Source organism: Syzygium oleosum, unplaced genomic scaffold, assembly GCF_021117445.2.
Source record: "Syzygium oleosum isolate NSW1041296 unplaced genomic scaffold, Sole_v2.1 Sole_v2.13, whole genome shotgun sequence".
Taxonomy (NCBI): domain Eukaryota; kingdom Viridiplantae; phylum Streptophyta; class Magnoliopsida; order Myrtales; family Myrtaceae; genus Syzygium; species Syzygium oleosum.
This window is the reverse complement of record NW_026607497.1, coordinates 411,275-436,694: the sequence shown is the minus strand read 5'-3', so window position 1 is coordinate 436,694 and position 25,420 is coordinate 411,275. Positions and strand designations below refer to the sequence as shown.

The window sequence follows — 25,420 nt, the reverse complement described above, 5'->3', positions numbered from 1 at the left end:
ACAAGCTGACTTGGCTGTCCCGGACCACCTAATATTTTCTTCCTCCCTCTCCTACAGTGCAACGAAAAAAAGGTCTCATCATCAACGTTCTCTTTCCTTGTACATAAGTGTGCCACTGGGTTTAGCCATTGCGTTTAGCTTGATTTCACCACGGAAAGCATTCTTCACTTCTGTTCAAATTACCAAACTTCAGCTTGTAGCGACATTTCTCAATGGTAGAGGAAGTGATATTATTGGACTTTTGGCCGAGCCTGTTCGGGATGAGGGCCAGGATTGCCCTGAGCGAGAAGGGCGTGGAGTTCGATCTGAGGGAGGAGGATCTGAGCAACAAGAGCCCCCTCTCTTGAAGATGAACCCGGTACACAATCAAATCCCCATCCTCATCCACAACGGTAAGCCCGTTTGCGAGTCCCTCGTCATAATCCAGTACATCGACAAGACCTGGGGTCGCGAGTCTCCTCTCCTGCCATCGGATCCTTACGAGCGTGCCCATGCTAGGTTCTAGGCCAACTACGTGGAGAAAAAGGTAAGATTTTTAGCGAGGCCTTAAATCTTTCCGACATTTCGTTATGAAGTGCGCTTAACATCAAGACACCAAATGACGGTGCAGATATTTCTGGGGGTTCAAATGGTGTGACTGTCGACAAGGGAGGCCCAGGAGGCGGCGAAGAAGGAGTACATCGAGTGCTTGAAAGTGTTGGAAGGAGAGCTCGAGGACAAGGCTTACTTTGGCGGCAGGAGGTTCGGGTATGTGGATGTGTTGCTGATATCATTCTATACCTGGGTCTATGGTTTGGAGACATTGGCCAACTTTAGCATCGTGGAGGGGTGCCCCAAGTTGGTGGCATGGGCCGAGCGTTGCATGCAGAGGGAGAGCGTGGCCAAGTCATTGCCCGACCAGTACAAGCTCTATGACTTCTTCTTGGCGGTCAAGAAAAAGCTTTAGGCGCCATCACAAACAAGTCTCTGAGTCTGATCATTGCTCATTTCATCACTCTTTCATTCAATGACCCCTCTCTTCGGATGAGGCTAGCTCTTCTGTACTTACTATGATTTGCTCTTTGTACTTCAATGTTGCTGGATCAGCTATATAACTAATACACATCATCTCACGAATTCCGTTTATTATGTTTTGCGTTATTTGCACCGTGCACGTCAAGTAAGTGATGAAAATCGATCAATTCTGTTGTCAATTACACGTAGTCTCACGAGAGAATATCTCCTCTTTCAAAATATTTTCAATAACAAATCCTCCAGAAGACAACAAATCTATTTAGCACGCGTTGAGCGTTGACTCAATGAATGAATTTCACATAGTGTACTAAGCCGCCTCCACATGGATTGCTAAAAATATGCCATGCTTCCTTATTTCTCTCTTGCGCCGGACGTGCACAGGACACCCACGACATATTTGAGACACATACAATGAATGTCAGTTGGACTCTATCACATGGACGTCCTCTATGAGGAAATTTAAAGCAAAGCCAGCACTGGTGGAGGTCTACATGATGATGATGATGATGATGATGATGCCAAGGAATTTGCATTGAAACTTGAAGAGTCTCTTTCTTCTTCGAGGATCGTCACCGAAACACTCGTCAATGGGCGGTTTGTTACTTGGCCATCTAATTACGACTCCCCAACAACGCAGAGTTAAAACTTTGTGTAATGAACCAGTTGAAGACAAACTACGAGAGCATATGATTATAAACTCGGAGGCCTCGGGATCCAGAGAAGCTTGAGCAACAGAAGAAGGCCGAATTGAGACGGGAGTTGTTGCTGGCAAACCTGAAATGTACCCATGACCTTGACCAGAACGTTCCCTTCCACTAAAATAACAACCTCAGCAGGACATGAACTAGTATGCCTTACTACTGGGCGACAGATTCACCTGGTAGTCCAACATGAAGAGAAGAAAACAGGGTCTACCGAAAGCAGAAGCAAAGTCCTCTACTCTGCGCCCATCGCTTCCTTCAGCTCCAAGACCACGCCATCCACCTTTCAAGGGTCGGGGAGAGATTTGGACACACTCTCCTTCTCCATGCACCTCTTGCCCCACGCAACGAGCTCGGGATACTCTGCTTTGATGCTGAAGTTCCCAAACGTCTCGTAGGAGTAGAACCAGCGGTAGAAGCCGATGAACGAGATGTCCAATAAGCCGAACTTCTTGCCCCTGAAGAAAGGTTCGTCTCCGAGCTCACTTTCTATTAGTTTCAGGCTTTAAATGAATTCCTTCTTTGCCGCCTCCTGTTCTTCGCCTTTTGTCACCCACACCTTCTTCCCGAGATCATAGAGCTGCAAAATTGTAGATAATTATAATTTATTTCCTCACGGCACCAGAGCGGGAAGAATCATCAGAATCATCACAAGCTGACTATTAGTATGAGCACTTACTGCTTACATATTCATGCAACATCATCAACATCCATCATGTGTGGAATTAATTACAAGAATTCGGCTGTCCCACCATTTCTAGTCAATGTAGAGAGCCATTTTGCTTACCCTTCATATATGTAATTTCACTACATATTAAATGAAAAGCCATACAAAGACTAAATGACGGTGAATGGATGACGAAGATTTAAGCACCGAGCCATGCGCAGCGAGATCAGATGATATTTTTTTGCATTCTGCACGAGATCTAAATCGCTAATATTGATTACTCAATCAGAAAGCACGTAAATGTCCACAGATTGAAGAATCATTAAAAAATGTACACAGCGATAAAACAGAGGAACTAATACCTTATTGCCGATGTAATCAGCCCAGAATCTGGCTCGGGCTCGCTTGTAAGGATCGGACGGCAAGAGAGGGACCTGCTGGCTCCAGGACTCATCGATGTACTCCACAATGATGAGGGACTCTCAAACGGGCTTGCCGTTGTGGACTGGGTTCATCTGAAGGAGTTCTCTCTCGTTCCAAAAGTCCTCTTCCTCGGACTCGTACTCGACCCCTTTCTCGGCCAGCGCTACTTTCCAGTGAATCTTAACTTTCCAGTGAAGTCGCGAAGTTCATTTTGTTCAACCTGAACGTATGGTGAGCAAGTACATGTTCCGACTTTAATCAGAAGTTATCTTCAGTCAGTTTAGAACTGGAAGCACCAAAAGGAACGAAGCATCTGCCAGGCGAACTAATAATAATCATATATGTAATATATGCCACACCCCCAACTCTATGAGAATGACACGGCGAGCTTCAAAGGTAACCATAATTCAACCTGATATCCAAACATATACATTCATATATATATAATAAAAAGTCATCTGGTTATAGGATTAAAGTTTCTATAATCTATCAAAAAGATATATACAACTAGAACAAAGAGCTATTTTAAAAGTTCAACATAGTGATATACAACTCATACAAAAAAATTCTCACTATCAAAATGTCTTTCCTAATAACGATAATGCTCTTGTCCTACTTATGGCTCACTGAAGAACTTGAAAAGCAAGTAAGATGAATCGAATGAGCAATAATTCAATGAGTAATACATTTCTTCTAAGCAAATTGAGCATTCACTATATATTTTTATAACCGATATCACAACTCACCAATTCTATACCTTGAATATAATGTACGTAAAATATCAAAAGTGAATGATATCTTTTCATCAAAACTTTTTACATATAATATCAATCAACAATGTCAACTATCAATGGTTTATTCCATTGATTAATCTCAATCAAATCAATGTCGATGGGCCATGGCGAGGCTCGACCTCGCCATGGCCGGGCGAGGTCGAGCTCGCCCAGCGACGGCGAGGCCTCGCCCAGATCTGGCAAGACCTCGCCGTCGCTGGGTGAGCTCGATCTCATCCTGGCCATGGCGAGGTCGACCTCGCTCGGCGACGGTGAGGCTCGCCCTCGCCAGTGCCGGCAAGGGCCAACCTCAGCCAGGGCCGGCAAGGTCGAACTCGCCAACCTCAGCCTCTCACCGGCGACCGGGGAAGAAGATAGGGGAAAAAAACAGAAAGAGAAAAAAATAAAATAAAATTTGAAAAATAAAAAAAAATTATTAAAATATTACTACGTCAGCCGGCCGGCGTCCATGTCAGCGCCGGCCGGCCAAAAGTGGCCAGATGGACTTAATTGGCACAATTACAAAATGTTTAGGATTGAATTGGTAAAAAAAAGGTTTAGGACTGAATTAACACAATTGCAAAAGGTTTATGACTTTTTTAGTAATTTTCCCCATATTTCCTGTTCGGCATTGGAGAAAGAAAAAAAAAACTTTTCTTGTTTTGTCTTGGTATTATATTTGGGTGCAAGAATTGGTGGAAATTGTGTCAGTGAAAAGAAAAGGGAAGTGGGGCGCACTTAATTTCCCTTAGTTACTGAAGTCGGCCAAGTTCAATAGAAAAGGAAAGTTGACCATGGCCTTTGTTGACTGAATTGACCGAATTTTAGTGGATGCTATGCGAGGATTTCTTTTCGTGTGATATTCCTTTTCACGGATGGATCAGACTTATATTTGGTTTCCTACCCAACATATGTTATATAAATAGTCGCAAGATTGGTGCAAACCTTTGGGGTAGTCTTGAAGCGCCTTTTCGTGAGTGCTTGTGTGCCGTGGGCATTGTTGATGAGTGCAGAGCTGGTCTTCGTGTCGTCCATGTCGAGAGAAGAACTGAAGTGCTGAACCGAGTGCTTGACTTGAGCCTTCGTGGAATTACATCCTAGCGTTTTCTTCATGTGTGAGATCGAAAAAAAAGTACGAGTGATTTAGCATATTAAATCTTGTGGTAAGATTTGTATAATTTTTTCGTGAGATTGAGAGATTATTTCGTGAGGAATTTGGAGCTAAACAGTGCATGCGTTATCGGGTGTAATTGGGGCTTGGAAAATATTTAAAGTGTTTGAGTGACTTGAGTATGGTTGTAATCTCTGTTGTACCGCTTGATCTATAGTGAAATTTCGTGCTGCTCTTCCCGTGGACGTAGGTCACTACGACCGAACCACGTAAATCTGTGTTCGATTTATTTTCTTGTTCTGTCTATTTTACTGTTCGATCGCTTGGCTTCCGCAACAAATCCTTCATCATCGTCCAGTACATCGACGACACCTGGGGTTGCAAGTCTCCTCTCCTGCCTTCGGATCCTTACGAGAGTGCCCGTGCCAGGTTATGTGCCTTCGGATCCTTAATCTTTCGAACGTTTCCTTATTAAGTGCGCTTAACATCAAGACATGAAATGACGGTGCAGTTCTGTCCGGCACTGCGAACGATGTAGCTGTCAGCAGGGGAGGCCCAGGAGGCGAGGAAGAAGGAGTACATCGAGTGCTTGAAGGTGTTGGAGGGAGAGCTCGGGGACAAGGCTTACTTTGGCGGTGAGAGGTTTGGGTATGTGGATGTGTTGCTAATACCGTTCTATAGCTGGTTTTATGGTTTGGAGACATTGGCCAACTTTAGCATCAAGGAGGAGTGCCCCAAGTTGGTGGCGTGGGCCGAGCGTTGCATGTAGAGGGAGAGCGTGGCCAAGTCGTTTCCCGACCAGTACAAGCTCTATGAATTCCTCTTGGATCTCAGGAAGAAGCTTTAGGCGCAATAAACAACTCTCTGTGTCTAATTATTGCTCGTTTCATCACTCTTTCATTCAATAACCCCTCTCCTATGGAAGAGGCTAGCTATTTTGTACTTGATGATTTCCTCTTTGTACTTCATAGTGTTTCTGGATTAGCTATATAATATATACACCATCTCATGAATTCCGTTTAGTATTAATTTTGCGTTATTTGCGCTGTGTACGTCAAATGAACAATGGAAATCAATTAATTCGGTCGTCTAGTACACATAGTCTCGCGAGAGAATTTCTCCTCTTTCAAAATGTTTTCGATGACAAATCGTCTAAAAGAAAACAAATCTATTTAACACACATTGAGCATTCACTCGACGAATGAATTTCACTCAAGTTACTAAGCCGCCTCCCATGGTTGGCTAAAAATATGCCGTGGTTCTTTATTTCTCTCTCACGCGTGCGTGCACAGAGACATGACATATTTAAGACACATACAATGAATGTCTATGAGGAAATTCAAAGCGAAGCGAACGTTGGAGGAGGTCTAAATGATTATGATTAAGATGACGAGGATTTTGCATTGAAACTTGAAGAATCTCTTCCTTCTTCGAGGATCGTCGTCGACACACTCGTCAATGGGCGCTTTGTATCTTGGCCTTCTAATTATGACTCCCCAATAATGCAGAGTTCAAACTTACTGTAATGAACAAATTGAAGACAAACTCCGAGAGGATATGATTATAAACTCGGAGGCCTCGAGATCCAGAGAAACTTGAGAAACTCAAGAGGGCCGAATTGAGATGAAGTTGTCGTTGGCAAACCTGAAATGTACCCATGACCTGACCAGAACCTTCCCTTCCACCAAAATTACTACCTTCGCAGGACACGAGCTTGTATGACTTACTTCTGGGCGACATATTTACCTAGTAGTCCAAGATGAAGAGAAGATACAATGAAGTGTCCTATCAGATTGCAGAACTTAAAGAAAACAAAGAAGCCCCTTACGAGTACAATAGGATCGCTAACAAATATAGCAAATTCCAACCGCCACACAGGGAAGAAAACACGGTCTGGCAAAAGCAGAAGCACAGTCCTCTCCTCTATGCCCATTGCTTTCTTCAGCTTCAAGACCATGATATACACCTTTCGAGGGTTGGGGAGAGATTTGGACACACTCTCCTTTTCCATGCACCTCTTGCCTCCTGCAACGAGCTTGGGACACTACGCTTCGATGCTGAAGTTCCCAAACGTCTCGTAGGAGTAGAACCATCAGTAGAAGCTGAGCGACATGGTTGCTCAAAGATAACCATAACTCGATTGATATCGAAACATATACATTTATATATATATATATATATATATATATATATATATATATATATATATATATATACAAAGTCATTTGGTTAAAGGATCGGAGTTTCCATAATCCATCGAGAAGATATATACAACTCCAACAAAGAGCTAACTTAGAAGTTCAACATAGCGACATACAACTCATACGCAAAAATTCTCACTATCAAATTGTATTCCTGATAACGATAATGCTCTTATCCTACTTGCAACTCGTTGAAGAACCTGAAAAGCAAGTAAGATGAATGGAATGATCAATCATAGTTCAGTGAGTAATACATCTCTTCTAAGCAGATCGAACATTCACCATGCATCTTCATAAACCAATATCACAACTCACCAATTCTAAATCCATAATACAATATACGTAAAATATAAAAAATGAATGATATCTTTTCATCAAAACTTATTACATATAAGATCAATCAACAATATCAAATTCAATGGTCTATTCTAACTATAGTCACGCTTAATGCCCGTGTCAAAGGCAACCAAGTTTACCTTCTTCATTAGGTCTCCACCTATATCTGGTTTGGCCTAAAAGGGCATCTTGATAACAGTATGCATACTTACCCTCTCAATAGGATCTAATCATAACGACATGAGCATAATCCCCAATATCATTCTCCAATACCCACAAAACAAATCCACAACTTATTCACAAACCGAATTATATAACCTTTCACAATTACATTTATCAAATAGAATGCATTTCATAAAGTATTTAACAAATCAATACGTATAGCTTTTGGGAATTCCCTTCACAAAGCATTTAATCAAAACATTCACAAATGATCATTTCAAACTATTTCAAATAAGGCTTTCTAATGCCTTTTTAATTGACTAAAAAAGTACTAAAAGTTCAATCCAATTTATGCAAGAAATATGCTCTTTCATAACTCATACCATATTAAATATCTACCACTTTCAAGATATGAGTTTGTAAATTCCTGAAGAGATAGTACCATTCATTTGGAAAAATCGAAAATCAACTTACAATAGTTACTTAAGCTGATGCACTCCTATTCCTATCAATTAATAAAAAATGATATAAAAACTGAGTAATAAACTACTCTAACGAACGACTCGACTAAACTATACTTAATCGTCAATAAAATGAATTCCACACACTAACGAAGAAACTCGTTTATAACAAACGTTCAACTTTGCCCATTACGTGTATTGTCCATTATGTGTAACTCGCACACGAAACTTTAGAAATTCATTCTGATTAAATCGTACTTCAAAATCGATTTTCGTCAAATCACACAACTTCACAATGCCCTAAACTATCATTTCCATATATATCCATAACTCGATAACTTCTCAATTGAACCTCAGTTTAAAATTGACATAACTTCATATTTACGACCTCACTTCAAAAATTAATTCGGTTAGACGAATAATAGACTTGAATATTTAGCCGGTGTTGCAATTCGGAGTTGATTCGGTTTGTCAGGACATAGAAAATTTTCTCTCTCCTTTCCCCTTTTCCTCTCTTCATGGACGTGCTCCTTCTATTTTCATTTTCTTGTTTTGTCCACCGGACGCGTGCTAGAGTAAAGAAAGAAGATGGGCTGAGTTCGGCTTAAAGGAGACATGGGCTTGTACTTGCTAGGCCCATCTATTACAATATATATTTCTCGTTCATGTGACACCTAAGCCATGATCTAATCAGCTCGGGCATGGAGACTAGACTCGGACAGTTGGACCTCACTGTGACGCGAGCAATGACGATACTAAGCCGCCTCTCACACCGTGCTACGAACAGAAAGTCTCATCATCAATGTTCTCTCTCCCTCTATATAAGCGGCACCCTGCGTTCAGCTTGATTTTACCACGAAAAGCATTCTTCAGTTCTGTTCAAATTCCAAAAGCTTCAGCTTGTAGTGACAATTCAATGGCGGAGGAAGTGATATTGTTGGACTTTTGGCCGAGCGTGTTCGGGATGAGGGCCAGGATTGCCCTGAGAGAGAAGGGCGTGGAGTTTGATATGAGGGAGGAGGATCTGAGCAACAAGAGCCCCCTGCTCTTGAAGATGAACCCGGTCAACAAGCAAATCCCCGTCCTCATCCACGGCGGCAAGCCCGTTTGCGAGTCCCTCATCATGGTCCAGTACATCGACGAGACCTGAGGTCACGAGTCTCCTCTCCTGCCTTCGGATCCTTACGAGCGTGCCTGTGCCAAGTTCTGGGCCGACTACGTGGACAAGAAGGTGAGATAACAACTCCTTAATATTTCGAACATTTCCTTAGTAAGTGTGCTTAACATCAAGGCATGCAATGACTATGCAGTTATATCTGGCGCTGCGAACATTGTGGCCATTGACAGGGGAGGCCCAAGAGGCAGCGAAAAAGGAGTACATCGAGTGCTTGAAGTTGTTGGAGGGAGAGCTCGGGGACAAGGCTTACTTTGGCGGTGAGAGGTTCGGGTACTTGGATGTGTCGCTGATGCCGTTCTATAGCTGGTTCTATGCTTTGGAGACATTCGCCAACTTCAGCATCAAGGAGGAGTGCCCCAAGTTTGTGGCGTGGGCCGAGCGTTGCATGCAGAGGGAGAGCGTGGCCAAGTCGTTGCCCGACCAGTACAAGCTATATGACCTCCTCTTGGTGCGCAAGAAGAAGCTTCAGGCGCAATAAACAACTCTTTGAGTCTGTCTATTGCTCATCTCATCACTCTTTCGTTCAATAACCCCTCTCCTACGGAAGAGGCTAGCTCTTTTGGTACTTCTATGATTTCCTCTTTGTACTTCACGGTGTTTCTGGATCAGCTAAATAACTATATACACCATCTCACGAGTACTGTTTAGTATTATGTTCTGCGTTGTTTGCGCCGTGTACGTCAAATGAGCAATGGAAAGAAATCGATCGATTCGGTCGTCAATTACACGTAGTCTCGTGGGAGAATTTCTCCTCTTTCAAAATGTTCTCAATAGCAAATCCTCTAAAAGACAACAAATCTATTTAGCACGCGTTCACTCGACGGATGAATTTCACTCGAGTTACTAAGCCGCCTCCCCATGGCTAACTTAAAATATGCTATGGGTCCTTTATTTCTCTCTTGCTCGTGCGAGCACAGACACACACGACATATTTAAGACACATACAATGAATTTCTATGAGGAAATTTAAAGTGAAGCGAACAATGGAGGAGGTCTAAATGATGATGAAATGCATTTGAGGTGCTATGTGCTCGTGCAGGTGCGTCTGCGAGCGTTGTACCAGTATAATTGTTTGGGATGAATGACTGTTGCTGGCAAAACCCCTTAACTGCTATATGTCGGTGGGACAACAAATTTGCCTAGGCATTGTGAAAGTGTTTCTCTATGCACTACCAAGCGATTTCGAGGTATTACCTCATTACCATTAGATGGGCAACCAGATGGTCCATTTAGCAAACTATTACAGTTTTCTTTTTTGCAGTAGAGTTTTGGGGGAGACTGTTTCTTGTTTGTAGGTATTTATCTTGAACTTATTTTGTACCATTGCTGTTTTTCCATGATATACACTCCACAAGACTTTGTGTTTGATGTAATTGGTCAATCGAGTAATTTTCTTATAAAAATGAATAATTCTTTAAATCCCCTGTTCTCCAGTTAGCATCTTTGTTTTCGTGTGGTGTTTCTTCGGAATTTTCAAAGAACTTTTCCTTTCAATGAAAACGGTACATTGCTCGGAAAAAAAGGGGTATTTGGTGAATCGATGACGGGTTCTCGCCACTGAAAGGTTTTCGAAAAGGAACTACTTTTGCAAGACTCTGGAACAAGTCTTGAGTTAAATGATTGAAAGTGGATGCCATTCAGTTCCTATGCACCTCACTGCACAGTCCTTAGCCAATTTTCTCCGAAAACTTTCTGCTGAAGATATCAACGGGAAATGCACCATCAGAATCAACGTATGGATGTTAAAGACAGTTAAAAGAGTTTATATAGGGACAAGAGTCAAGTTCACGCTTGTGTCCATAGGATGATAATATGTTCTGAGGCTTATATGTTTTTGAAAACTTGGAAAATGTCAGCTAACAAAGAAATCAAAAACTCTCCGATGCACAAAAAGTCATATCGATTCCAATGCAGGAACCAATGGTTGTTATGAAGAGACATTGCATTTCCAGATGAGATGATGGGGCGTTACCTTCCGGAAGGATCACGAACTGGCATGAGAGTTAGAAAGTAGGATTAAAGGAACATCCTTGATTGGCAAGGGAAGGAAGATGGGTCTCAACCACCCACCACTTCTTGATTTTTCTTGACAGCTTCTACGTCTTCATTCATCGGTTGTGGTAATCTTTAACTCTCCGATGAAATCCAGGGCAAAGTCGGTTGACATACAGTAAGTCGTGAAGTTCATCCTTTTCAACATGAAGAACTTGAAGAACTTCTATTATTTACTTTTGCGCCATAAAACCACGACTTGTTTACAGATAAAAGCTCAACTCTAAGCCTTGACCTAATCAACTCTGAGCTAATAATAATAATAATAATAATAATAATAATTATTATTATTATTATTATTATTATTATTATTATTATTATTATGCATATATCTCTCGTATACCTAAGCCATGACCTAATCGGCTTGGGCATGGGGACTAGACTTTGGACCTGAGAGTGACGCGAGCAATGACAATATTAAGCAGCCTCTCCAACAGTGCAACGAATAAAAGTCTCATCATCAACGTTCTCTTTCCCTCTATATAAGTGGCACCCTGCGTTTAGCCTTATTTCACCACGGAAAGCATTCTTCAGTTCTGTTCAAATTACAAAAGCTTCAGCTTGTAGCGATAATTCTCAATGGCAGAGGAAGTGATATTGTTGGACTTTTGGCCGAGCCCGTTTGGGATGAGGGCCAGGATTGCCCTAAGAGAGAAGGGCGTGGAGTTCGATATGAGGGAGGAGGATCTGAGCAACAAGAGCCCCCTGCTCTTGAAGATGAACCCGGTCAACAAGCAAATCCCCGTCCTCATCCACAACGGCAAGCCGGTTTGCGAGTCCCTCATCATGGTCCAGTACATCGACAAGACCTGGGGTCGCGAGTCTCCTCTTCTGCCTTCGGATCCTTATGAGCGTGCTCATGCCAGGTTCTGGGCCGACTACGTGGACAAGAAGGTAAGACAGCAACGCCTTAATCTCTAGAACATTTCTTTATTTAGTGCGCTTAACATCAAGACGTGAAATGACGTTGCAGATGTACTCGGTGGGGCGAAGGGTGTGGCTGTCGACGGGGGAGGCCCAGGAGGCGGCAAAGAAGGAGTACATCGAGTGCTTGAAGGTGTTGGAGGGAGAGCTCGGGGACAAGGCTTACTTCGGCAGTGAAAGGTTTGGGTATGTGGACGTGTCGCTAATACCGTTCTATAGCTGGTTCTATGCTTTGGAGACATTGGCCAACTTTAGCATCAAGGAGGAGTGCCCCAAGTTGGTGGCATGGGCCAAGCGGTGCACGCAGAGGGAGAGCGTGGCGAAGTCGTTGCCCGACCAGTACAAGCTCAATGAATTCCTCTTGGAACTCAAGAAGAAGCTTCAGGCGCAATAAACAACTCTCTTGAGTCTGATTATTGCTTATTTCATCACTCTTTCGTTCAATAACCCCTCTCCGTTGGATGAGGCTAGCTCTTCTAGGTTCATGATTTCCTTTTTGTATCCGAGTGTTTCTGGATCAGCTAATAAACTATACACAGCATTTCATCAACTCCATTGATCTCTTTCAGTGTCGCTAGAGAAAATCTCCTCTTGGAAAATGTTTCCAATAACAAATCCTCTAAAAGACAACGGATTTATTTAGTACACGTTGAGAGTTCACTCGACAAATTAATTACACTCAACTTATTAAGCCGCCTTCCCATAGCTTGCTAAAAATAGGCCATGGTTCCTTATTTCTCTCTTGAGAGTGCGTGCACAGACGCCCGCAACATAATTAAAACACAAACGACGATAACAGAAGAGAAACGAATGTCAGTTGGACTCCATCAAATGGATGTCCTCGATGTGGAAACTTAAAGCGAAGCGAACACTGGAGGAGTTCTGGATGATGATGATGAAGATGACGAGGGATCTGCATTTGAAGAATCTCTTTCTTCTTCGAGGATCGTCGTCAAAACACTCGGCGATGGGCACTTTGCTAAGTGAAGGAATCTCGGGGGTGCAACCTCTGTGATGAACCTTGTGCTTTGTATCTTGGCCATCTAATAATCAATCCCCAGTAAAGCAAAGTTGAAACTTGGTGTATGAACAAGTTGAAGACAAACTCTGAGAACTTAGAGGCCTCGGGGTCCAGTGAAACTTGAGAAACACCAGAACGCCGAATGAGATGAAGGGGTTGCTGGCATTTCCCTTAGAATATGTAGTGAACACTGAACACTGGCATTTTTTTAAAGGAGCGAGCATGCGGAGTGCGTTTTTTCCGTACTAATTTTGTCCTCAAGTGGTAGCACATGCTATCAATGCCTCGCCAGTCAGTTTTGTTCCTTTTCGGAGTTCTTTTACCATACTCACTCCAAATGATTACGGTTTAATCATCGATAACGACCCTAGAATTGAGAGACGAGCAAGACGTTCATTTGATTCTCACCCCTCTTCGTGTTAAGTTGGACCTAACACGTTTTATAAAGCTAATGTGCTTGATAACTTTCAAAAATCTGAGCAAGCCGCGCGATTGATTAGTGGGCAGGGTTGTCAGGAGCTAAGTTGATGACTTGCATTTCCTAAGACATACACATAAATTTCATCCTTTCTAATAACTTGAACTCCAGGCATTGTGCAAGGATGCCTTCGCCATTGGCATCACGTGCCGACAAACCCCAAACAAACATCGAAAATCATGCATGAGATTGTTGGCATACGGATGTGAAGTTAAAAACTGAACCGACAGTTTATGTAATTGAAGAAGATCTAGGATCGGATGCGAATATGGCACCTTCTAGAGTTTGTCCATGCACAGACGTCTCCATCTTCCAGCAATGGAACCTGTGTGACCACCCACTTTTTGCATTAATTTCCTCGAGTAGATGTCTTACGGTGTACTAAGGAAACCCAAAAGAAGAAAAACAAAATGGGGACCAAACGATCTAAGAAAAAGGAGGAAGGCACCGACCTGGAATAAAGAGGGACCATCATGTACTTGCCTTTTCTTGCTTGACATGCCGACTCCATGGCTCTGTAAGCCAATACAGATTAGCTAACAAGTAGATCTCTCTTTTGAAACTGGCTTATTAGCTACATTTAGTTGAGATTAAGAAAACAAACCTCACTATTCACAAATATTGTAGGCAAACCCACGAGAGAGAGAGAGAGAGAGAGAGAGAGAGAGAGAGAGAGAGAGAGAGAGAGAGAGAGAGAGAGAGAGAGAGAGAGAGAGAATTTTGTAGAATGGACTTACAAAAAGAAGGGAAAAATTGTCCAACAAGTTCTAAACCTATTTCAATTCTAAACCTGTGTTAATTGAGTCTTATACCTTTTATGTTTTGCCAATTGAGTTCATCTGGCTAATTTTGACTGGAAATTACTAACTTGGGTGCTGGCTGTCCTATGTGGCACAGTTGTCTTAGGTGGCACGGCTAGTGCTAACGTTGACAATTTTTCATAATATTTAAATATTTTTTTTGAATTTTTTCTTTTCCCCTTTTTTTCTTTTCTTCTCTTTTCGTTCTTTACTTTTTTGTTTTTTTTTCACAAGAAAATCCCGGTCCTCATTCACAACGACAAACCTATGAGTCTCTCATTGTGGTTCAATAAATAGAAGAGGTTTGGCATGATAGATCTCCTCTGTTGCTATCAAGAAAATTGTCCAAAAAATCATAAACCTATTGCACTTTTGCTAATTGAGCCCTAAACCTTTTCACTTTTTGCTAACTAAGTCCATCCGGCCAATTTTGATCGGAAATCGCTGACGTGGACACCGGCTGGCCACGTGGTGCTAACGTGGACTTTTTTAAATAATATTTTTATTATTTTTTGAATTTTTTATGGTTTTGTTTTCCTTTTCTCTGTCTCTTTTTGGGTTTTGGAGTTAGGGCCTGAGAGGGTGTCGTGGCCCTCGCCCAGAGCCGGCGAGGGTCAGCTGGCCCTCGCTTGCGGCCAGCTCCAAAACTAAAAAAAAAAAAACGGAGAAAAGGAAAAGAAAAGAAAAAAATCATAAAAATTCAGAAAATTATCAAAATATTATTTAAAAATATCCACGTCAGTGTCACGTGATCAGCCAATGCCCACGTCAGTAATTTCTGGCCAAAATTGACCGGATGGACTCAATTGGCAAGAAATAAAAAGGTTTATGACTCAATTGGCAAAGTTGAAAGGTTTAAGACTGAATTGACAAAAGTGTAATATATTTAGGACTTTTAGGACAATTTTCCCGTTGCCATCCGATCCCTACCATAGAGCCCAAGCCAGGTTCTGGGCTGATTATGTCAACAAGAAGGTATTTGTTGCCCATATATTGCACCAAACGATGGGCGGTTATTAACTTTTATGCGCGTAACCTTTTGAAAACATCAAAACATATTCCATCTTGTAATCTTGGAGAGCAAATGATCAATATTGTCAGTAGTAGAATTTGATCCTTGCCAAGCAGGATATGGATTCGACTAAAGGTTTGCGGCTCTGCACAAATCATAAGATGCATTAGCCCCGTGTTTCGAAGCCAAACTAAATTTCAACGCATCCCTTAGTACACCATCTTCATTTAGTTTAGTCCTTTTACCATACTTTGCTGATAGTTATTCATAACCTAAAGCTGTAACATTTGGAATGGAGTTTGATCGTTTAAGGTCGCGTGGCCCCTATATATAGCCGATGTTTTAATGAAAGAACGGACGGGCGTAACTTTCATAGCACTCGATTTTTCTGATTCTGCGGGTTGAATTCTCCTCTTTTGGAGAAATATCTTCTCTTGAATTTTGTGGCTGTGTTAGTGAGGTTGTGGTTGATAATGGTCTTAAAACATCGCCGGGACAAAAACGACTAGAAAACTCGTTTTCTTTCTTCTTTTTTGACTTTGTCATTTCATTGGAGTCCACGAAATCAATCACCGCCATCGTCACCGACTCCTAAGCGTACCAAGAAGCATCGAGCACAAAAAAATAAGACAGATAATGAATGACAACAAAGTCAAGTCCGCAGCCCTGGAGATATTCTTGTTTAGGGATAATGACACGAATGGTCCCTAAATTTTAGCCTAATATGTAATGTGATCACTGAACTTTTAATTTATTCAATGTGGTCTCTGAAATATATGACAATGTTCAATATAGCCCTTCCATTAATTTAAGATCAGAGACAACATTGAACATTTTCATATAATTCAGGAACTAAATTGAACATGTACAAAAAGTTCAGGGACTACATCGAACAAATTAAAAGTTCATGGACCATATCGAACAAATTAAAAGTTCACGGACCACATTGTACATTAGGCTAAAATTCATGGATCATTTGTGTCATTTTTCCTCTTGTTTGAGGAAGTACAAGCTTTACTTCGAACTTGTCAAAAATCTCCTTATCTTATGACTTGGTCAGTTTCAGTAAAACTGTACGTTCTTCACTCATTGATAATGTAATGTGCAGATCTATGAGATCAGGAGACTGAATCATTTTCACCAAAGGAGAAGAACAAGAGGCAGCCAAGAGGGAGCTCATAGATTGCCTCAATGTGTTGGAACGAGAGCTCGATGACAAGCCCTTCTTCGGAGGGGAAACATCGGGGCTCGTCGATATCACTCTCCACTACAAAAAAAATAAGGATTTAGCCACGGAAATTAGTGACGAATAATTTTTCGTCGCTAATTTACGACGAATTTTGCGACGGAAAAAAATCCATGGCTAATTTGCGACGGAATTTGCCACGAAAAAAAATTCGTGGCTAATTTGCGACGGAATTAGCGACGAATTTTTTTTTCGTTGCTAATTTGCAACGAAAAAAAATGTCGTCGCTAATTTGCAACGGAATTTGCCATGAAAAAAAATTCGTCGCTAATTTGCGACCGAATTAGCGACGAATTTTTTTTCCGTTGCTAATTTACAACGGAAAAAAATGTCGTCGTTAATTTGTGACGGAATTTGCCACGAAAAAAAATTCGTCGCTAATGTGCGACGGAATTTGCCACGAAAAAAAATTCGTCGCTAATGTGCGACGGAATTTGCCACGAAAAAAATCCGTCGCTAATTTGCAACGGAATTTGCGACGAAAAAGTATTCGTTGCTAATTTGCGATGGAGTTAGCGACTTATTTTTTTTCATCGCTAATTTTGCGACGTAATTTGCAACGAAAAATAAATTCGTCGCTAATTTGCGACGGAAAATAAATTCGTCCCTAATTGTCCCCCTCGCTACTTGTAATATACCCATACCCCCAATTTCTCTCTCTCCCTGCTAATTCCTCATATCCCTCTTCGCCGTTCTCCCTCCCTCTCTCTCTTTCATTTCTCTCGATAAACCTTTCTGCGCGCGCGCAAATCAGTCTCGGTAAAGCTTTTCTGCCGGTAAGTGGCGTGGCTAATTTCGTGGCTAATTTGCGATGAAGACAGTTCGTTGCAAAACTATTCATTGCTAGATTCGAATTTTTTTTATTTTATTGACTTTTTTTTTTCCTAACTTCGTCGCCGGTCCGGCGACCGGCGAGACCTCGCCAGCCATGGGCAAGGCCGCTGGACCTCGCCCAGATCTGGGCGAGGTCCAACGGCGTCGCCCATGGTCGCCGCTCGACCTTGCCCGTGGCTGCCGCTAGACCTCGCCGCGGATGCGTGCGACGAGGTCGAGCGGCGACCATGGGCGACGCCAGCGGGACCTCGCCCGGATATGGGCGAGGCCGAGCGGCCTTGCCATGGCTGCCGCTCGACCTCGCGGCGAGGTCCAACGGCGCCCAGATCTAGGCGGCGGCCTCGCCATGGCCGCCGCTCGACCTCGCCGCAACAGCGAGGTCCAACGGTGCCCAGATCTGGGCGGCGAGGTCGAGTGGCGGCCATGGCGAGGCCGCCGTTGGACCTTGCCCATGGCCATGGCGAGGCCGCTGGACCTCGCCCTTGGCCGGCGAGGTCCAACTCGCCGGCCTTAGCCGGTCGCCGGACCGGTGACCGGCGAAAAATATCTAGAAAAAAAAATTTTGAAAAAAAAAATTTTCGAAAAAAAAAATATGAAGTCATTTTTTTTTTAGGTACGTGTCCATTTGAAAGTCTTGCAGATGAAGTGAACGTTGCAATTCTCATCAAATTGAGCACTTTTTACTACAAAGATTTCAGTCAAATACTTGGGTAAGTCTTCTTGACATGGTAATTGTTTTATTTTTTTCAATTTCAAAGTAATTGTTTCGTCAAAAACAAAAATTTAATTTTTAGAATTTTATGGTTTTAATTAAGAAAATTTTATGGTTTTAATATTTTACGAGATTTTGTTATTTTTATATAGACACAATGCAAAGAGACAGGACTTGGATGTATAATAAGAACTTACTTGGACGTCGAGGATTGACCGATGAGTGGTGGGCTGTATGTAAAACCAAAGTACGAAGAAAAATCGAGGAACATTGGAAAGATACAGCATATCAACAAGAGGAAGTTTGTAACACGGTTCAAACTGAGGAATATAACATTCCAACTCTACGAGATCCATATGGAGCAATGATAGATGTAGATCTAACTAAAATTCGCGAATCAAATTTAGAAGGTGTTGCAGAATCTGATTTTGAGATAGAGGATGAGGAGGATGATGATGATGATGACGACGACGACGATGATGCTCAAGAAGAAGAAGAAGATCAAGACGAAAACGAAAGTGAAGGTGAAGATGAAGATTTAGATTTTTTGAGACTTTTTACAAATTATGTCTTAATTATTATTATTATTATTATTATTATTATTATTATTATTATGACAAGAGTTTATTGTTGTTGTCATATTTATTATTATTGTTGTTGTCGTAATTATTAGTATTGTTGTTGTTATTATTATTATTGTTGTTGTTGTTGATTATTATTATTGTTACTGAAATGTTATTGTTGGGAAAAAAAATGAATTAGGCGTGTCTGAGCTAGTAGAAATGAAATTCGTGGCAAATTTGCCACGGATATTGCCACGAATTTGAAAAAAATACCCACACACGCCTAATTCATTTTTTTTGAAATTCGTGGCTAAATCCGTGGCAAATTTGCCACGGATTTAGCCACGAATTTCAAAAAAAATGTCCACACACGCCTAAGTCATTTTTTTTAAAATTCGTGGCTAAATCCGTGGCAAACCACAGATTTAGCCACGAATTTTTAAAAAATGCCCGCAATTCTTTTTTTATAAAATTCGTGGCTAAATTCGTGGCAAATTTACCATGAATTTAGCCACGAATTTAATTTCTACTTGCCTAATTATGAAATTCGTGGCTAAATCCGTGGCAAATTTACCACGGATTTAGCCATGAATTTTCCTAAAAAAATGACTTAGGCGTGTATGGGCATTTTTTTGAAATTCGTGGCTAAATCCGTGGCAAATGTGCCACGGATTTAGCCACGAATTTCAAAAAAAAAATGAATTAGGCGTGTGTGAGCATTTTTTTTGAAATTCGTGGCTAAATCCGTGGTAAATTTGCCACGGATTTAGCTACGAATTTCATAAATAGGCTAGTAGAAATTAAATTCGTGGCTAAATCCGTGGCAAATTTGCCACGGATTTAATAAAGTCTCGCATTATTATCCTGATTATATCTATTTTCGTGGCTAATTAGCCACGGAAATAAAGTCTCGTGGCATTTTCCCTACTGTATTTATTTCCGTGGCTAAATTCGTGGCTAATTAGCCACGGATTTAGCCATAAAAATAAACTCTTGCTTCACTTTCCCGATTTTTTTTAATCTCGTTGCTAAGTCCGTGGCTTTGTTTAGCGACGAACTCTTATGTCCGTGGCAAAATTCCCTAATTTTGCTCCCCGCCCACTCTCAAATTTGCCCGCCCTCACCCTAATTTTTTTCTCTCTCTCTCTGTTATTCCTCAGATCCCCCCCTTCCGCCAAACACCTCTCCGTCGCTCCCTCCTCCCCTCCACCAGCCATGATGGCCACCCTCACCGCCACCGCCGCCGTCGCCTCCTCCTCCGTCGCCTTCCGCCCGTTCCGCTCCCACAAGCCCTCCCGCGCGCCCGCCGGGATCCGGTGCTCCGTCGCCGAGGGCCCCGCGATCTCCCAGCCGAGGGCCGCCGGCGGGGGACTGGTTGATTGCGTGGTGGTCGGGGGCGGGATCAGCGGGCTCTGCATCGCCCAGGCGCTCGCCACGAAGCACCGCGACAGGGCCCCCGACGTGGTCGTCACCGAGGCCAGGGACCGCGTCGGCGGCAACATCACCACCGTCGAGAGGGACGGCTACCTGTGGGAGGAGGGCCTCAATAGTTTCCAGCCATTCCGAGATTTGTACGTTCCCATTCCGAGATTTATACGTTCCGTCGGTCCCATTCCGAGATTTGTACGTTCCGTCTACTCTGATTTTGTGACCTTCTTATTGAAGTTCTCGAGTATGTTCGTGTGTCAACTGATAGATACATCGTCGGATTATTGTAATGGTTGTCGTTGCTCTTGTTTCGTTAGAATTGGGTATAGTCTTGATCGAGAAATGGAGATGATGTTTGTGAGTTTATAAGGTAAATGGGTCAGGATAGGGTGCTTTGCAAGTGTTTGATGAATGACCCAGTTCTCCAATTTGAGAATAGACGTGCAATTTTGGACCTTTTTTTATGCTGTTGCGAATAGCGGGGCGAGGCTCGAATCGGCGTGAGTTCTTTCTTGGGTGTTCTTCCTTTTTTTTTTTCTGGGGAAAAGGAAGAAAATGGAGAGGACAAAGCAATCGTTGGATAGATGCTCAAGAACACTCAGACTTCACTTGCAGAAGGTAGTGCTTCATGTGTTAATTTTTGTGAAGCTTTCGTTGGATAGATGCTCATTCTCTTGCTTGTCACTTCAGAACAAGAACGCAATCGCCAGTTGACAAAGCCTGTAACTGCTGAAAAGGTAGGATATAGTTCTATGTATTGTTGATATTCAATAGTTGTGTACTTTTTCTCTCACTGACGATGCAAATTTCTCTTTTATAAGTAATGTCCCTGCTTCAATCATTTAAGTATCACTTAGTGTTTTTATGCATGTTCTTGATCTGAATCCTGTGGTATGTTCCTATTGTCGGGAGAAGAGTGAAAGCATCCAGAACAAGCTTGAGTCATTTTCGAAGAAGCAGAAGTTGCCCATAACAAGCGCTTTGGCCATGTCAGATGCTTCAGACCCTTCTACAGGTAATGGCTCTCTTCTCTGTTATCTTGCATTCTTAGAATATAACAATGCACAAACTGCTGCTATTGATTATGGTTTTTCTGTGATCTTGTAATTGTCTCTATTAACTTGTGGTTTCAAGTGAAGGATGAGCTTTTGATATTATTCTCGTAAAAAGCAGTGATTGCACCACTAGAAGCTATTTCATTTGGGCAGTGACATTGGAAAAATGATTTTAACGGGAAGTAAGGGAGGATATTATGACTCATTTACGAGATGATGTATAAGGACACATATAACTGATTCACGTTGACTGAGTTTGGGTGGACTAGAGTTTGGGCATTTTTAACAACAAATACAGCTTCGTTTTACATTTTCAGTGCCTTTTCATGATCTATTGTTCAGTCTAACCACCTTACATTTTTTTTACTTATCAAACTTCAGAGAAAGTAGTAGCACAAGATGCAAACTCAAAAAGAGTGACTAATTGCGTTGTCCCTGCTCATAGGAGGTAATACTCAGCTGTTTATTCTTATTGATTTTACTGATTGAGCTACTTCAGTATGGCTAGTAACGTCAATTTTCTATCAGGTCAAAAGTAAGGGGTGTGCTCCTGCAAAATCCGAAGATGTATAGCTAGACGTGGGAAGTTATCCTTCAAGATGGTTTACTTTGTTCTGTAAGTACAACATTAGGTGTCGGAATCAGGAGCAAGATGTTACACCCAACCCTTAGGATAAACGCTTAGTTTTTTATTTTTATTTTTGAAGTTATAATTTCAAGTCTGTCCATGTTTGTGAAATCTAATTGAGCTGGTACATATTCTTGCCTAGAAGGTCTTGCAATTTATGGCGTATGAGTTTCTGCTAACTGGAAGAGGGAAGTCATCATTTACTTAAGTTTTTTATTTGCAATATGTAACGTATTGATGAATTACATTGGGAGAGTCTCTGCATCTTATTTAGTAAATGCTTGCTAAATTTCCATGTTGTTGGTCATGCTTGCTGATCACACATGATAATGCAATAGTACCCAGCACTTGTGAATGGTGGCAAGCAAATAGATATTACGTGATAAACTATTCAAGCGATAATGACCACACTATTTGGATGCTTGGATTATCCTGTCTAATATGTCTGACATGGAAAAATCACGCTATTTGGATGCTTCAAGTAGTTTCTGTTAATGCATGATGTTGTCCATACCAATAAATTGATTCACTAGGTTGCTTTTCTGTAGTTCTGAATTTTGTAGAGAAGGAGGCTGATCAATGCTTATATATGAATTTTTTTTTAGTTCACTAGAAATAATATGCAAGTTTTGTTTGTCTTTGTTATGGTTCAATCATAATATAGCTCATACGCTTATGAGTGGCAGGTTGCAGGATGTAGTGCACAGTGAGAGGCGTCTATATCTAGTTTTTGAGTACTTGGACTTGGATTTGAAAAAGCACATGGATTCATGTCCAGAATTTTCTAAGGACATCCGCACGATAAAAGTGAGTGAGCTCTCTTACCCTCGTGGAGGTTTATGCTTTGAGAGGATTATGTTCAAGTACATTGAGCTATGTGTTGATATGTGGAGGGGGAGATTTGCCAAGGATGTTCAAGTACATTGAGCTATATGTTCAAGTACATGGAAAATGTAGATGAATGTATTTCATTTTCATATTATTATAATAGTTTGATCACATTGAGCTATATGTTCAAGTACATGGAAAATATGTAGATGAATGTATTTCATTTTCATATTATTATAATATTTTGATGTTATTAAGTGCTTAATCAATGTTAAATACAAATTCTAGAAATTAATTTTGCTTTAAATTACATTTAAAATCGAAATTTGCCACGAATAAGTTCGTTGCAAAAAACTGACAAAAAAAAATTTGGTGGCAAATTAGCCACGAATTTTGCTACGAAATGTGTTCGTCGCAATTAGTGATAAATTTTTCCACAAATAATTAGCAATGATTTTTGTCACGAAAATATTTCGTCGCAATTTCGCGACCAACAAAAAAAAAATTTGAAAAAAATAGCGACGAATTTTGCCACGAATATAGTTCGTGGCAAATTAGTCACGAATTTTGTCACGAATAATTAGCGACGAATTTTGTTTCGTGGCAAATTAGCCACGAATTTTTTTTCGTCGCAAATTAGCGACGAAAATTGAAATTTTCCATCGCAAAATTTTGCGACAGCCTATTAGCGACGAATTTTTTTCCGTCGTTAATTTCGTCGCAAATTTGTTTAGCGACGAATTTTGCCAAATTTTTCGTGGCAAAATTCGTCGCTAAAACCAACTTTTTTTGTAGTGCTGGTCCCCTTCTATAGCTAGTTCTATGGCTACGAGAAGTGCGGCGGTTTCGGCATCGAGACACAGTGCCCCGAGCTCGTTGCATGGGCCAAGAGGTATTCCTAGAAAGACAGTGTTTCGAAGTTTCTGGCCAACCATGAAAGAGTTCACGGATTCATGTTGGAGCTCAAGAAGAGGTTCGGGGTCGATTAGAAGCAAAAGGACCCAGGTCATTTAGTGGATGTTGATTTGTGTAAAAAAAAAAAAGTTCGGAGTAAATATGTCATGACGGGCATAATTTAAAATTTTTCATGAGTTTTTCCCTTCTTGTTAAGATAATGTTTGCCTGTTCGGTAAATGATGTATTAAGTTTTACTCGATAATTTCCACAAGTTTCACCTATGTATTAGTGATATCCTTATTAACCAATCCAAATTTAACACATGTAGCAAATATATATTAGTAAGAAGTTTTAGTACATCTAGCATTATTTTTTTCTTCTTAGGGAAAAAATCACAAAAAATCTAAAATTATGCTTGCTGTGACACATTTACATTAAACCTTTTTCTTGTATTTTAAAAATCCCCCTAATTTATATCCGTGTGACACATTTACCTTCCGTTACGTTTTCGTCAAGAAGCACCGTTACAAATCCTATTTTGCCATCTGATTCCTATCGTAGCGCCCAAGGCAGGTTATGGGCTGACTACGTCGACAAGAAGGTATATGTGGCCCACATATTTGCATCAAACGATGCTTAATTATCAACGTTCAAGCGTGTAACTTTAGTGCGCCCTCTTTATTTACGTTTTTACTATACTTAACTGATAGTTATCATAACCAAAAGCTGTGACATTTGGAATGGAGTTTAATCATCCAAGGTTGTGTGGCCATTTTACGTACCAGATTTTTAAAGAAAGAACGGACGGACGTAACTTTCATAGCACTGGACTTCTCTTATTCCGCGGGCTGAATTTTATGGCTGTGTTAGTGAGGTCGTGGTTGATAATGGTCTTAACATCACCGTCCGAAAACGACTAGAAAACTCGTGTTTCTTGACTGTGTCATTTCACTGGAGTACACGAAAATCAATCACCTCCGTCTTACCAACTCCGAAGGGTACCAAGAAGCATCAAGCACAAATAAATAAGATAGATGAAGAATGACAATGAAGTTCATTAAAACTTTACATGCTTCACTCATGTCATTGTAATGTGCAGATCTATGATATTGGGAGACGAATAATTTTGACCAACAGAGAAGACCAAGAGGCATCCAAGAGGGAGCTCGTACATTGCCTCAAGGTGTGGGAACGAGATGCTTCACTCATGTCATTGTAATGTGCAGATCTATGATATCGGGAGACGAATAATTTTGACCAACAGAGAAGACCAAGAGGCATCCAAGAGGGAGCTCGTACATTGCCACAAGGTGTGGGAACGAGAGGCGACAAGCCCTTCTTCGGAGGGGAAACATCAGGGCTTGTCGATATCGCTCTTGTCCCCTTCTATAGCTGGTTCTATGGCTATGAGAAGAGCGGCGGTTTGAGCATCGAGACACAGTGCCCCAAGCTCATTGCGTGGGCCAAGAGGTGTTCCCAGAAAGACTGTTTCAAAGTCTCTGGCCGACCACGAAAAAGTTCACGGATTCATGTTGGAGCTCAAGAAGAGGTTCGGGGTCTATTAGAAGCAAAAGGACCTAAGGTCGTTTAGTGGATGTTGGTCTGTGTTTCAATATTTGATGTGTCGTAAGTTTTCCAAATATAGAATGTACTATAACTCACTGTTTGTTGTGGACGAAGTTGTTGAGGCATAAATAACACTTGCTTTACATGGCCTAGCCGAACCGATTGGCTTGTCCATCCTTGGCCCTTGTTTTCTTCTCTAATGGGAAATACGACGACAATGCTCTACTCCTGCCCTCGTAGAGGCGCCGATAAAGGCCGCGCCCATGGTAGAGCAAGAATCGAGTAGTCCTGAAGAAATTTTTTTCGCCAGGAGCAATCGCAATCAATTCTAAAAGAGAAAGCCTTAGGAC

The 25,420-nt window shown here is 41.4% G+C and overlaps 2 protein-coding genes and 4 pseudogenes across 4 annotated transcripts; 5 read left to right on the top strand and 1 right to left on the bottom strand.

Annotated features, from left to right (window-relative positions):
- The first annotated feature begins 152 nt into the window (after window positions 1-152).
- Window positions 153-1,125, top strand: LOC115665416 (probable glutathione S-transferase; annotated as a pseudogene).
- Window positions 1,126-1,522: 397 nt separating this feature from the next.
- LOC115663509 (glutathione S-transferase U19-like) lies at window positions 1,523-6,700 on the bottom strand (annotated as a pseudogene).
- A 1,988-nt stretch (window positions 6,701-8,688) lies between these two features.
- LOC115663511 (probable glutathione S-transferase) lies at window positions 8,689-9,757 on the top strand (annotated as a pseudogene).
- Window positions 9,758-11,568: 1,811 nt separating this feature from the next.
- On the top strand, window positions 11,569-12,552 carry LOC115663512 (probable glutathione S-transferase). Its single transcript, XM_030585510.2, has 2 exons — window positions 11,569-11,972; window positions 12,052-12,552. The coding sequence occupies exons 1-2, from the start codon at window positions 11,658-11,660 to the stop codon at window positions 12,394-12,396; spliced, it is 660 nt and encodes a 219-aa protein (XP_030441370.1). The 5' UTR covers window positions 11,569-11,657; the 3' UTR covers window positions 12,397-12,552.
- Window positions 12,553-12,846: 294 nt separating this feature from the next.
- Window positions 12,847-25,242, top strand: LOC115663510 (probable glutathione S-transferase parC; annotated as a pseudogene).
- Window positions 19,805-21,958, top strand: LOC115669621 (protoporphyrinogen oxidase 1, chloroplastic-like). 3 transcript variants are annotated; one of them, XM_056317185.1, is made up of 6 exons: window positions 19,805-20,239; window positions 20,576-20,714; window positions 20,787-20,833; window positions 21,012-21,111; window positions 21,533-21,599; window positions 21,680-21,958. In XM_056317185.1, exons 2-6 carry the CDS (start codon window positions 20,681-20,683, stop codon window positions 21,726-21,728), a joined length of 297 nt encoding a protein of 98 aa, XP_056173160.1. In that variant the 5' UTR covers window positions 19,805-20,239; window positions 20,576-20,680; the 3' UTR covers window positions 21,729-21,958. The 3 variants fall into 3 exon arrangements, with proteins under 3 accessions (XP_056173160.1, XP_056173161.1, XP_056173159.1); XM_056317186.1 differs by having other exon boundaries at window positions 19,806-20,239; window positions 20,645-20,714; XM_056317184.1 differs by lacking the exons at window positions 20,787-20,833; window positions 21,012-21,111; window positions 21,533-21,599; window positions 21,680-21,958 and having other exon boundaries at window positions 19,813-20,239; window positions 20,576-20,721.
- Window positions 25,243-25,420: the final 178 nt, after the last annotated feature.

Bases quoted from the DNA above. Each gene is read 5' to 3' on its own strand.
- LOC115663512 (XM_030585510.2), top strand. From the start codon at position 11,658: ATGGCAGAGGAAGTGATATTGTTGGACTTTTGGCCGAGCCCGTTTGGG. The intron at 11,973-12,051 runs GTAAGACAGCAA...ATGACGTTGCAG, and splicing joins CCGACTACGTGGACAAGAAG to ATGTACTCGGTGGGGCGAAG.
- LOC115669621 (XM_056317184.1), top strand. From the start codon at position 19,884: ATGATGGCCACCCTCACCGCCACCGCCGCCGTCGCCTCCTCCTCCGTC. The intron at 20,240-20,575 runs GTACGTTCCCAT...TGTTGCGAATAG, and splicing joins TTCCAGCCATTCCGAGATTT to CGGGGCGAGGCTCGAATCGG.